Raw genomic sequence first — 13221 nt, forward strand, 5'->3', positions numbered from 1 at the left:
TTTAAAATCATGTATAAGAGAGATTTAACTTTTGTGACATGTACCATGTCGTAATAAATTTAAAAAAAACATGAGTTTATGCACCTGTTCAAAATGGACTGGCAACACAAACGTGTCGCACAAATCTATCCATCTTTTTTCGGAATCTATTTCAAGAAATCTAGATGAACCTCGTCGAACTGTTGCTCCAGCTCCTTCAAGTACCACTTCGAACCATTGCACATCGAATAGGATCATGGAGAAGCTATGGTAATCCACTGTGACAATACTTTGCAAGTTTTCAAAATACTCCATCTCATCTATAACCGTGTTTGGATTCGTTGCTCGTCGTCGGCTCTCTTGCTCGAACTTTGCTATGATACCACAATCTGTTGTGAAGTGCATTTTGTCAATACGCTCCATGCAGAAATGCCGTGTGCACGACCATTCTGTACTATATATTTTGTAGTGTACATTGAAACGCTCAATTAGTTGTCGCATATAAAATATAGATACGACAAATCCTAAACATGTCGTCAACTTTGGACTACATTCATTTGAGAATTTCCAATCCTCGGTTGAGACCTCTGCCCCTTCGCGAGACGCTGCGGTCAAAGCTCCATGCAACCATCGCATTGACAAAAACCGCAGCATCTCCTCCATGCCCTTGGGATATCAAATCAATTGATGGCACATATTATGTTGAAACTCAGATCGCGCTTCTTCTCAATCTTTCCTAGCTTGCTCGTACCTAACGAGCCATGTCTCCATGGAGGCATGGTGCAACATAAAAAAGCGATTCACTTTCTCCTCCATTGCAGCATCAAATTTTTTTTCTATCCCATTTCCAACCACCACATCTCCGATCAGTCTATCATTATCCTTCAGCGTATAGTATATTGTTGTCTGAATCCATCGTTGGTAGCCATTGTGAAATATGCATTAATGCCTTAGACACCAACCAACCTTTAGCCATGCTACCTTTTGGCCGAGCTCGTTGTCGCACAAAGCCTTTTAGGGTTTTCATGAAACGCTCCAAGAAGAACATCCATCACGTATGGGCAGGTTCAGCAATCTCCACTTCATCTACAAGATGCACAAGAAGGTGGATTTGTATCGTGAGTATGCTGGTGGGCATGTATTTCTCAAAGAGACAGATTGTCTCCACTACTCCTCCCCGCCTTGCGGATTCAATAGAGGACGTCTTAATCTCCTTCTATGAGATCTATTGCACTAAAGTTGACAACCTATAAATCGCCCCGCGTATTTTTGGAGTAAGGTATCCTGCGATTCGTGATCGGTAGTACAAACTGCTACAAACAAGGAAGCATTATGAACAATGACTAAACTCCAAATAGCAAAAAGAAGGCTACTTACAATTCATTCGTAATACAAACCTGACATATCCTATGCCAATTATGGGATTTTAGCCCTGATAATTGGTCGTCTTTAGAAAACACGAACCTGAGAGAATGCATCATACCCATTGGAATGCGGATACACTTAATAATTTACTTCACAATGCGCTCTTCTTTAGTGGACAAAACCCAAGGAGCGCGAGGTAGCTACAAAGCGACCATTAACACTCGACTGCGGCCAATGACTGCGGCCAAAGCACCTCCATCTTTTCTACCTCCTTCAAATCTATTCGTGTCCCTACAGTGTCTCTCTTTCCTATGATGTGGTCTCATAGTAAGCTGCCCACGTTCTTGAAATTATGCATGGGATCCAACAAGTGGTTGATCTGTAAGTGGGTCCAATATGGCAACTCGTAGAAAACTGAGAACCATCGCATTCCATTTGGATTTGACTCAGTGTGGACCATTTTCAGCTCGTACAAGTTTTGGACATTTATACGTGCTAGAGGTCATTCAAGAAAACCTTCCTTGAGTTCATAACCCTCTGGCAAGAAAGTGGTGTATCCTTGATATACCATCTTCTTCATAGTTCATGACCTTCGAGAGTCTAATTGTGGCCCACACAATGGACATGCATGATAACCTAAGGTAACCAGACCGCCACCACCACCACCACCACCACCACCACCACCACCACCACCACCACCACCACCACCACTACAAACAAGAAAAGAAGAAGTTAAAAAACAAGATCTTACCCTCTCTTTGTTTTTAATCCATTCATTCTCTTCTCTCCCTCCCTCTCTCTCTCTCTTTCTCTCTTTCTTTATTATGTTGTATGTTTATTCTCCCTCTCTCTCGTTCCTTTTTTTTTTCTCTCTTCCTCTCCCTCTCTCATTTCCTTTAACATACATACATACATACATACATACATACATACATACATACATACATACATATATATATATATATATATATATATATATATATATATATATATATATATATATATATATATATATATATATACACTACTACTACTACTACTATAAACAAGAAAAGAATAAATTAAAGAACTACTACTATTACTACAAACAAGAAAATAAGAAATTAAAGAACTACTACTACTACTACCACTACTACCACTACAAACAAGAAAAGAAGAAAATTAAAGAACTACTACTTATACTACTACTACTACTATTACTACTACTACAAACAAGAAAAGAAGAAATTAAAGAACATGATCTTGTCCTCTCTTTGTTTTTTATCCATTCATTCTCCTCTCTCCTTTCCTCTCTCTCTCTTTCTCTATTATGTTTAATGTTTTTTCCCTCTCTCTCTTGTTCCTTCTTTCTTTTTCTCTCTTCCTCTCCCTCTCTCATTTTCTCTCTTTCTCTCTTAGTACACATGATGTTTAACAAAAACGAGCAAAAGAAAAGGAGAAAATAAAAACAAAGCAAGAGGGAACAATGCACTCACCGCAAAGGCCCGAGAATGGATTCGGTAGCTCCTCTTCACGACAATGGCTCCTCTTTGCCCTCCATACACTTTCTCCTCTTCTTCGCAAATGGTGGCGGCGGTGGTGAGAAGCTCTCCTTCTCCCTCTTTCTCTCTTTCTCTCCCTCTCCCTCTCAAACGCAAGATGCAGTTCACTCTTCCTTTCGCTCATTCTTTCATTCGTTCGCGCAAAATGCCGCACTCGGGTTTCGGCCCACTTTTTTTCACTTGAGTACCATCACAAATAGCGACGCTGCTAATTTGCGTCGAAAATGGCCGTCGCTATACTCTTGTATCCTTGTAGTGTTTACCCACAATGTATTACTCCCAAGTGGATACCAACCTAGATATTGAGATGATAAGTTGGTGAAATGGAGATCAAGGTTGACATGAGAGTTTCAAGAAAATATTTAGAAGGATACCATACTAGATGAAAAATATTCTTCAGGAGGACATTGCGTTGTGTAATTTCCTTGTTGAACATGCAATGGTTCTTAGAAGATAGAAAGGAGCATCAAGTTTATGTTTCTTGCAAGCATCTCATTTGTAAGTACTACAATTTTGTGTGCAAATAATTCAAATATCAAATCTCAAGGTGTGCTTCTCACTCACAATATGCAATCCATTCACTAATTCTATGATCAACCCTTAATGTATGCTTATTGTCCATGAAGTTGTTGTTTTGGCATTCTAACACATAGCTTTCTTTCCTTGAAATTACCTTTTGTAGTCATCAAGAACATTATGTATGTGTCACTCAAACTTTGAGAGTGAATGGAATGTTGTGCTAATGTAGAGACTATAAAGTTGTGCTAGAGGTGATGCTTTGGCACATGTTGCTTGATTTTTACTTTATGCTTAAATTTTTTTCTTTAAAAAAAGGATTCCTTTGGACTACTTGGCTAAGGATGAAGGCAATATGTAATTTTTAAAAATTTATTTTTTGTGTATTGTAAAACTCATATTTATGTACTTGTGCTTGATTTAAGTACTAGTGCATTTGCTTAGAGTAGACTATGAGATGTAAAGGGTACTCATGCCTTTTTTGCCATTAATGTTAGTATTATTGTGTGCAAATAGGTTACATATGCAAGCCTAGATCATTGCAACCACTAATAGTTTCTTGAGATTTGAATGCTAGGGTCTATCATTAGTTAAGGTGATAGTCTAATTTGTACCATGAAACTTATCGTTTTGAGTATTATGCATGATTAATGATCACTAGAAGTTTGGGATGTCATTAGCGGCTTCTCTAAGCTTCTCTAGAGTATAGATGCTTGATTACAAGTATATTTAAGTCATTACTTTGGATTAGTATTTGATCTAGCTAGCTTAAGTAATAGCACATAGTTTTAGATATTTTGGATGGTGCATCCTTAGTTGGCAAGTTTTTACAAGTAATATGTGGTTAATAGGTTTTTATCATTTATATATTCCTTTATTGATAATAAGTCCTTAAGGTTTAGTTTTTTCTAATGTCCTTGTAGGTGTGAATGGGATGACAACCAAGTCTAGTGAGACGACACCTACTATATATGCATTAGGTGGTAAGGTTTTTACCGTCAACTTTTGTATGGATGCATGTAATAGGTGGGCACTTCATCTCCTTAGGCCTAGAAATACTACTCTTAGGGAGTGCTTTTTAGAAAATCAACTTTCTTTTCTTTCCCCTATACTATACTTTTCAAAGAAAATTGGATATGCATACATTCTCAAAAGTTGAAACGAAATACTTTATTTTAAAGAAAAATATCCTAAATTTAATGTATCTGCATTAGGCTTTTATTATGGGAATTCAGATTCTAAATATGTTAGAATTAGTTACTCATTTTTAGTTACTTGATTAATTGTTTAGAGAAAATGATCAAACATGAGAGATGCTAAATAGTTAACTCTTCTTGTTCGGAGATCCTAAACAGACAACACTTCTTGGTTAGATAAAATAATCAAACATGAGAGATGCTATTTAAAAAAAAAAAAATTATCTCATGGTATCCCAAGCTTTATTGATTTTGTGTTTACAAACTTAACAATACATGCATAATGTTGAATTCTATGCATCCCCTACTCAAATTTTGACTTTATATAGAAGAATAATCATTTACCTCATGTAAGTCTTTGCTTTGGGCCAAAAAATTATTGTGAAGCAAAGTGTGCTAGGCATATGATTCATACACTAGAAATGCATAAATGAATCTAAATCTTTAAGATAGACATCACACATCAATTGACACACATCTACAATTTTCAAGCTCTAAATCTAAATATTGGTTTCCTTCAATTCTTATGTTAGGTAGACCATTGTGGTAACAAAGAAATCTTTTAGTGAAGCCCTTGTGATAACACTACCTTGTTTGTCTAAGATCTAAAACTTTCAAGCATACACATCCACCATGTTTGTGCTAAGAAGAAAACATACCCATTTAAGTGCATGATTAGTTATAAGCAACTAAAATTGAACCAATTAGCATGAATTGAAGAAGAATTCTTTTTTGAAATGGCACTAAGGAATGACAAACAAACCTAAAAATACATTTTTGAATGAGCCATTAGCTCGCAAAGGATGGTTGATTATTCATAAGGTTCTCCATTGCTCTAGTTTGAAGAACAATAGTGACATCTATGCCATTGTCATTTGTGGGAAAAAGCACCAATGCACCTCTTCTTATGTTAAACATTACATTTTTCTTATGCATCCCTACAGAAATTGGACGCACACATAAAGGTGGTCCCCACCCAAAGTCCACTTTAAATATGGGAAAGTGGGGTGAACTCACCACATTGGTACATACAAAACCATGGCCCCACCTACACAAGCGTTCTTTTGTAATCCTCTCTAAACATGCCATCTCATGCTTAATAGAATCACTAGTGATGTTCATTATTGTGTTGCGAAGGCGATTAATTGTCTCATAGGTTGATTCAGATTGCAAGTCAAGCTTTGTGGCTAATGCAGTTCGAGCAATAATAGCATTCCCCACAAAACCATTTGGCAAGGGAGGGTCTAGCCTCTTTCTAACATCAGCTAAGATAACAAGCCCCACATTCATATTGACATCTATGTCACGTGCTTTTATGATGCTCCTCCATGCATGTGCACATAATATCTCATATGTAGTGTAGGGTTTAATGAGATTACATGGATGTTGGGTGTTCATATGTATATAGCTTTTAGCTTGCACATCTCGAATAAGAGGATTTTTTTCAACAAAAGTGGTGTCTTTCTCACATAGGGTGTGTGCTTTTCCTTTTGAGAGCTCGTTTATTGAAGTCTTTAATGTTTCAAGATCCTCATGCCTAAATTGGAATACCCTCATAACAAGTGTAGATTCTTCATAGATCTTTTGGTTGTTGATTTTTCCATTATGCTCTAAGCTTTTCCAACAAATATCAAGGTGTTTCTCCTCATCTTCTTTAGCATCATTTGTCAACAATGATCTAAAATCCAACAATCTTCGATCATGCACGGGAGCCAAGGAAATGTTTCTTGCCCCACGTGCAAGTTCTGCCCAAGATACCATGAAATGCCAAAATGAACTACCGTCACCAACCACATGACTAAAGGAGCATCCCAAAACAAGTTCATCATTTGGAAATCGAGTCACCTACAAAATGAAATACTCTTGAGATTGGATTTCACTCAAATTCCATGCTCAATATTGCAAAAATGACTACATAAAACGTTAATAAGCCCAACCTAGAGTTGTCAAATGAACAAGTTAAATCAATGCATAGAGAAATGTTTTGATCTAGATAAGAAGGAAATGAAAATGAATAGATGAGCCACAAAATCAATTGTTACTTGATAATATCCTTCTTATCACATTGATGAATGCCCAAAGCTAAGGACTTGATGAATGACAACTACAATAACCAAGCCATAACCACATGATAATATTTTTACCATACGAACCATTAATCAAATATGAGGAATTGGTCAATGAAGTTTTCATATGACATGAGCCACTAAGAACCTATACTGTTATAATGTGTTGTGATATGTTTTGGTTGTCTTCCCAACCCCTCTTATTAGCAAGTTGAAACTTCTCATCCCTACATCTATGAACATTGATATGGGTCAAGTATGTAGGAACCATCCTATAAGACAAGCAAAGGGGCTAAAGATCCAAATATTACCCACTTTGAAAAAAGGAGATCGCCATAACAAACTGTGAACTACCCACTTGAAATATAGACAGAGTCTTCACCTACCTTTTTAGATAACATGCTAAAGGTGCACTAATTTAGTCTATTGAAGTGAGTTTATTAGCTTAAGGAAAAAAAATTAAAGAGAGAAGAAAAAAAAGGAAAAAAGAGAAGAGAGAAGGAAAAGAGAGAGAGAGAGAGAGAGAGAGAGACAGAGAGAGAGAGAAGAAGAAGAAAGAGGAAAAGAGGAAGAAAGATGGGGGAAAAGAGAAAATAGAAAAGTTTTTTTTTAATTTAAATATTTTTTGAGAGACAGAGAGGAAGGAAGAGAGGAGGAGAGAGAGAGAGAGAGAGAGAGAGAGAGAGAGAGAGAGAGAGAGAGAGAGAGAGAGAGAGAGAGAGAGAGAGAGAGAGAGAGAGAGAGAGAGAAGATAAAATTTAAAAGAGAGAGAGCGAGAGAAAAAAAGATAAAATTTAAAAGAGAGAAAGGGAGTGAAGAAAAAAAGGAAAATTAGGAGAAAGGGGAGGAGAAGAAAAGGGGAGAGAGAGAGAGAGAGAGAGAGAGAGAGAGAGAGAGAGAGAGAGAGAGAGAGAGAGAGAGAGAGATGAGAAAAAGAGAGAGTATATAAACATAAAGAGAGAGAATTATATATAAGGAAAATATAAAATTTACATACTTTAAGAGAGACTCAGGGAGGGGGACGAAAGAAAGTGAAAGAAAAAGAAGAAGAAAAGAGAGAGAGAGAAAGAGAAAGAGAGAAGAGAAAATTATAAAGAGAGGAAAGATAAAATTTAGAGAGAGAGAGAGAGAGAGAGAGAGAGAGAGAGAGAGAGAGAGAGAGAGAGAGAGAGAGAGAAAGAAAAGAGAGGAGAGAGTGAGAGAGAGAGAAAAGAAAAAAATAAAAAGAGAATGAAGAGAGAGAGAAAAAAAGAAGAAGAAAAAAAAGAGAAGAGGGAGAGAAGGAAAAGAGAGGAGAGAAGGGGGAGAATAAAAGGGGGGAGAGAGAGAGAGAACCAGGAGAGAAGAAAAATTAAATTAAAATAAAAGGCAAAGAAAGAGAGAGAGAGTAAATAAAAATTAGAAACAGAGAGGGAAAAGAGGAGAGAGAAAGATGAGAAATCTTACTACTATATTATTTTTGGTCTAGGTTCGAGAGGGCTTCCCAAATCTACCCCCTTTTCTACACCTGCCTTTTTCAATCAAAACCCTTCCCTTCCCCTCTTTCTCACTTGTAATCTCTCATTTTCTCTTTCTGCTCCCTTTTTTCATTACAGCCCCCCATCACCTCCCTTTTTTAAATTAAACCCCCTCCTCTCCCTCTCACTTATAATCTTTTTCCTTCTTTTCCCCCTTCCCTTTTTAATTCAATTCCTCCCCCCTCTCTCTCTCTCATTTGTAGGGCCTAGGTTCTCTCTCTCTCTCTCTCTCATATTAAAATTTTTAATTTAAATATTTTAATTAAATATTATTAAAATATTTTTTAAGTTAAAGTTTTTCAAACATAGTTTTTTACACAATTTGAGAGAGAGAGAGAGAGAGAGAGAGAGAGAGAGAGAGAGAGAGAAGAAGGATAAAAAGAAGAAGACAAAGAGAGGTGGGGGGAAAGAGGAAAGAGCATTCATTAAACATTTTTCTTCTCTCCCTACTCCCCTCTCTCTCATGTGTAGGGCCTAGTTTTCTCTCTCTCATAGTTAGATTAAACTTTTTAATTTAATTTTTAATTAAATATTTTAAAATATTTTTTTTAATTTTAAAAAAATAATATAATTTTTCACACACTTTGAGAGGAAGATAGAAGAAGAAGGAGAAGGATTAAAAATAAGAAGAAGAAGAAAGAGAAAAGGCGGAGAGAGGGGGAAAGAGAAAAGAGAATAGTATATTAAATTAAATATTTTTTAATATAGTTTTTTATTTAGAAAGAGAGACAAAGAGAAAATGTATAATTTCAAAGAGAGAGAAAATAGGGGGAGAGAAAGGGAAAGAGAGAAAAGAGAAAAATAGTAGAGAAGAAAAAATATAGAGAGAAAAGAGAGCGAGAAAAAAACTTGAAAGAGAAAGAGAGAGAAAAAGAAAAATAAGGAGAGAGAGAGAGAGAGAGAGAGAGAGAGAGAGAGAGAGAGAGAGAGAGAGAGAGATACAAAGAGCATAAAAGAAAGAAGAGGGGAGAGAGGGAACAGAGAGAAAGAGAATTATAGAGAGAGGAAATATAAAATTTAAGAGAGAGAGAGGAAAAGAAAAAAGGAAAAGAGAGGAGAGAGGGGGAGAAGAAAAGGAGGGAGAGAGACAAAGAGAAGAAAAGGAGAGGAGAGAAAAGAAGAAGAAGAAGAGAGAATTTGAACAAAGAGAAAATTATAAAGAGAGGAAAAATAAAATTTAAAAGAAATAGAAAGGAAAAAAATTTACAGAGAAAAGAAAAAAAAAGAGGAGACGAGGGAGAGAGGAGAAAAGTGGAGAGAGAAAAAGAGAGGGAAAAAAGATGAGAGAGAGAGAGAAGGAAAAGAGAGGAGAAGGGGGAGAATAAAAGGAGAGAGAGAGAGAGAGAAGAAAAGTAGAGAGAGATAGGGAGAGAAAAAAAGAAGAAAAAGAGAGAGAACCAAGAGAAGAGAAAAAATAAACTAAAGTAGAAAGTAAAGAAAGAGAGAGAGAGTAAATATAAATTTAAAAAGAAAAAAAAAAGAAAAAAAATGAGAAATAGATTGTTGAGTGAAGTTGCTCTGCTATCTTGACTTGCTGCTTCAGGACACATGAGAATGCTAGTTAGTAAGTAGTTAGTAAATAACGAGGAAAAAGAAAATGCCCTTATAGACAACGCTAGCAGAGGCATTTTGCGTCAACGACATGCAGTTTCCTGTGTATAAGCTTTCCCAGCACACCCCCCACACAAAAAAACCCAAAATTAACGATATAATAGTTACTCTGAGTGAGAACATCCCCTTAGCGGCATGTCGTTAGTAGATTGCTAGAGGGGTGCGTAATAACTGGAGTGTGTTATAGGAAGTGAAGGTTCAGTACCTGCACGAAGAGAAGGGGGATGTGAAGGTGATGGGAGTGATCGGAAGGGGAGAGGATGAGATTCTCGAAGGAGTCATGGATTTGGAAGGCGGCGGGTTGCTGGAGGGGGAGGAAGGGGGAGAGGGAGGAGGCTTCACAGAACTCGACGCCGGCGTCGTTGCAGAAGATCTCCAGTCTAGGGCTAGCAGCTCCACGCTTCTGCAGCTCAAGCTCAGGCTCAGTCTCATGCGTCAGCTGATCAGGCTCAGGCTCAGGCTCAGGCTCAGGCTCAGGCTCAGGCTCATGCTTCAGCTCAAGCTCAGTCTCAGCCTCAGCCTCAGTCTGATCAGTCGCAGTCTCATGCTTTTGTTTAGTCTCAGCCTCAGCCTCAGCTTCAGTGCCAGACTCTGACAGGCGCCCCGCGAAGGGGTAGAAGTCCACCAGCGCACGTGCCAGGCTGGCCTTGAGGGTGGCCACCGTGGCCTCGTAGCCCCGCCCGCCGTCCCGCCCGTAGAAGAGCAGCCTGCGCGTGTACGGGACCCACCGCCAGTAGCTGTCGCTGCCGGGCAGGAACAGCCGCCGGCCGCGCCCCACTGGCCACGCCGGGGCCACCATGCACGTGCGCAGTACCCTCACCCGCGGCCCGTATTGCCCGCCGTCGGGCTCCGTTGCCGCACGTGGGGACTCTATATCGTCGACCTCCATTCCCCCTGCTTCTGCCTGTGCCTGTGCATCTGCCATGAATATGTGAAGCACAGAGAGAGAGAGAGAGAGAGAGAGAGAGAGAGAGAGAGAACGCTCTAATGCTACGCAGGGCTTCATCCTACCATCCTTTTATACACATCCATGGGCCTTTGGCTTCTCGCAAAAATATTGCAATCTTAAGGGTGGACACCCTGCTTTGTTGTGGACATCTTTTTCTTTTCTTTTAAAATAGAGAGAGAGAGAGAGAGAGCGAGAGAGAGAGAGCTCTCCCCGAAACTCCATCGGGCTTCCATCCTAACACCTTTTTATCCACATCCATGGGCCCTTTCCCTTGCCTTCTCACACAAACCTTTTCCATTTGTAAGGCGAACATCGCTGTTTGCCATGGGACAACTTTTTCTTGAGAATTCTCCATTATGGGACAAAGTAAAGAAATGAATAAAGTGTGGGCTTTTAATAAAAAAGTCAACTTTAATGCTTGTCCTCTTTGGTGAGGGAAATAGTTTTTGTGATGAGTCTTGCAAAGCTTGAACCTTGATCAAAGTGTTGGTGATTCAACATACCTAGGCTTTCAAGGACTCTAGACTTGTGCTAAGTGATCTATAACTGCAATCTAATTGTCAAGAAAATGGAGTAGACATGCTTACCTAAAGTGTTGAAAATTGCAATCCACTTGAAACTTCTTGAGAAAACTATCTTCTGGTGTAATTGAGATCAACATTGGAACAAAGTTTCCAACAAAAAAAATAGAGCAAATAGTAGAGGTCCAAATCAATGCAAGGTTTTAGGGTATTGTTAGTTAGGCCAATTATGCAAACCTTCTAATTAGATGTACATAGTGATGTAAAATAAGTGAGTTTGATGGCATAGGTATTTGCCATTGACATCTCACTCCATGTCATCCTTTAGAAACCACACATTATGTATAGTGTGATACATTCATATTAATAAGATTCACATGGTTTGTTGTCATTCGAAGACATGTCATTGTAGGATGAAAGCTTGGTTCTCCATGTAGTGAAACCTTTGCATAAATCATGATGTGGTGAATTGGCCATAGAGAATAGGCTTTCCCAATTAGATCGGGAAAGGGAAAAGGCATTAGAATAAAAGCATAAGAGAACATTAAGGAACACTTTGATTGATGTAAGACAAAGATATGAAAAGAAAAGTAGATGGAGAATTATGATCACAAAAAAATATTATGTTTTGTTTTGCTTAAAATTTTGTTGAAGTGAGAATTTTGTAGAGTCTAACACAACATCAAAATCTATGGGGACTAATTTTTTAATATTAGAAATTATAGACCTTTTCACTTTAACATTTCATTTATATCATTGTTGCATAGTTCTCTGCTTAGGGGGGGGCTCATCTTATGCAAATCCTTCCTTTCACGTGCGTGCAAGACCTATTTAGAAAACCCCTTTCTTTGAATTTTCCAAGAATAAATTACACCTTTTTTCTATTCAATTTTTGAATACATGAGGCTCTCTTAATGCAAAACTTTTAAGTTTGAAAGAGTATTCTATAATGTAGATGTAAAGACTATAATGCAAAATTGTAAAGAAACATGGCATAATGCCCATTCTCTCCCTTTTAGTTAAGACACCTTCTTTACCTATTCATCTTGCTTTTGAAAGACACAATATGAATTTGGTGGTGTAGGTGGGTCAAAGATTATTTGGGACCATTCTTTACCCTTTATCATCAAGAATTACAAATAACACTTTTAGTTTATGAGTGAATATTCATATTTATTTCTTACTTCAACACGATCTTAAACATTTGAATTACAAGTATGATTTTGCAAATAAAATATAGTTGCATTTTGAGATCATGTGGTGCCATATATGCCAAAAGGCAACTCAACGAAAAATGGATTAAGAGTTCAACCTCTTTTGAATATATATTGGGTTCATACTAACAATCCAAGTTGTAGTTTATGTTAAATGACAATTTATCAACATAGAAAGATGAAAGGTTGGACCTTATGAGCTAAAATGGTTAGCCACAATAGATCTACATTCATATTCAAGTGATTTATCTAATGTTATAAAACCTACACTTTCTTGTTACTCTTATCAATCGATCCATAAGGATATCCCACCATTGTTCTCCATATGAATACATTACCTTGGAAAGGGGTTCAAAAGCCTTGATTCCTAAACCAACAAAATGCATGGCTATTCACACGTTGGTTGTGTCTCAACTTTTTATATGTATTGACTTCTCTAAAACTTGGCATTGATCAATCATCATCTACCAAATTAACTTCTAGAAACCCCTCCAATCTAGGGAGCCTATGCCACTTACATTAATATGAGTCCCTATTTAACATACAACTATATTTTCCATGTGTAAATACATAAATACATATTAGCCTATGGACCCTATTACATTAGTATGACTCCTTATCTAACATACAAATATATTTTCCATGTGTAAATATATATTATAGACCTTCTTAGTTATTTAAACTTGGTTGATATTGAGGTGGAATTGGACGAGGAATATGGATCCATATTATTGAGCATCATGACT

General features: G+C 37.5%; 1 protein-coding gene across 1 annotated transcript; it reads right to left on the bottom strand.

Moving 5' to 3' along the window:
* Positions 1-2460: 2460 nt before the first annotated feature.
* Positions 2461-10913, bottom strand: LOC148009676 (shikimate O-hydroxycinnamoyltransferase-like). Its single transcript, XM_087673073.1, has 2 exons — positions 9997-10913; positions 2461-6442 (listed from the first exon to the last, which is right to left on the bottom strand). Exons 1-2 carry the CDS (start codon positions 10795-10797, stop codon positions 5387-5389), a joined length of 1857 nt encoding a protein of 618 aa, XP_087529199.1. The 5' UTR covers positions 10798-10913; the 3' UTR covers positions 2461-5386.
* Positions 10914-13221: the final 2308 nt, after the last annotated feature.

Source organism: Lygodium microphyllum, chromosome 30 (assembly GCF_053477565.2).
Source record: "Lygodium microphyllum isolate KBCC chromosome 30, Lygodium_microphyllum_v1.1.10, whole genome shotgun sequence".
NCBI classification, from domain to species: Eukaryota; Viridiplantae; Streptophyta; class Polypodiopsida; order Schizaeales; family Lygodiaceae; genus Lygodium; species Lygodium microphyllum.

Excerpts from the sequence above, each read along its gene's own strand:
- LOC148009676 (XM_087673073.1), bottom strand. The coding sequence starts at position 10,797 with ATGAAGCCCTGCGTAGCATTAGAGCGTTCTCTCTCTCTCTCTCTCTCT. Across the intron at positions 6,443-9,996 it reads TCCCCCTTCTCTTCGTGCAG|GTGACTCGATTTCCAAATGA; the intron begins GTACTGAACCTT and ends TTCATTTTGTAG.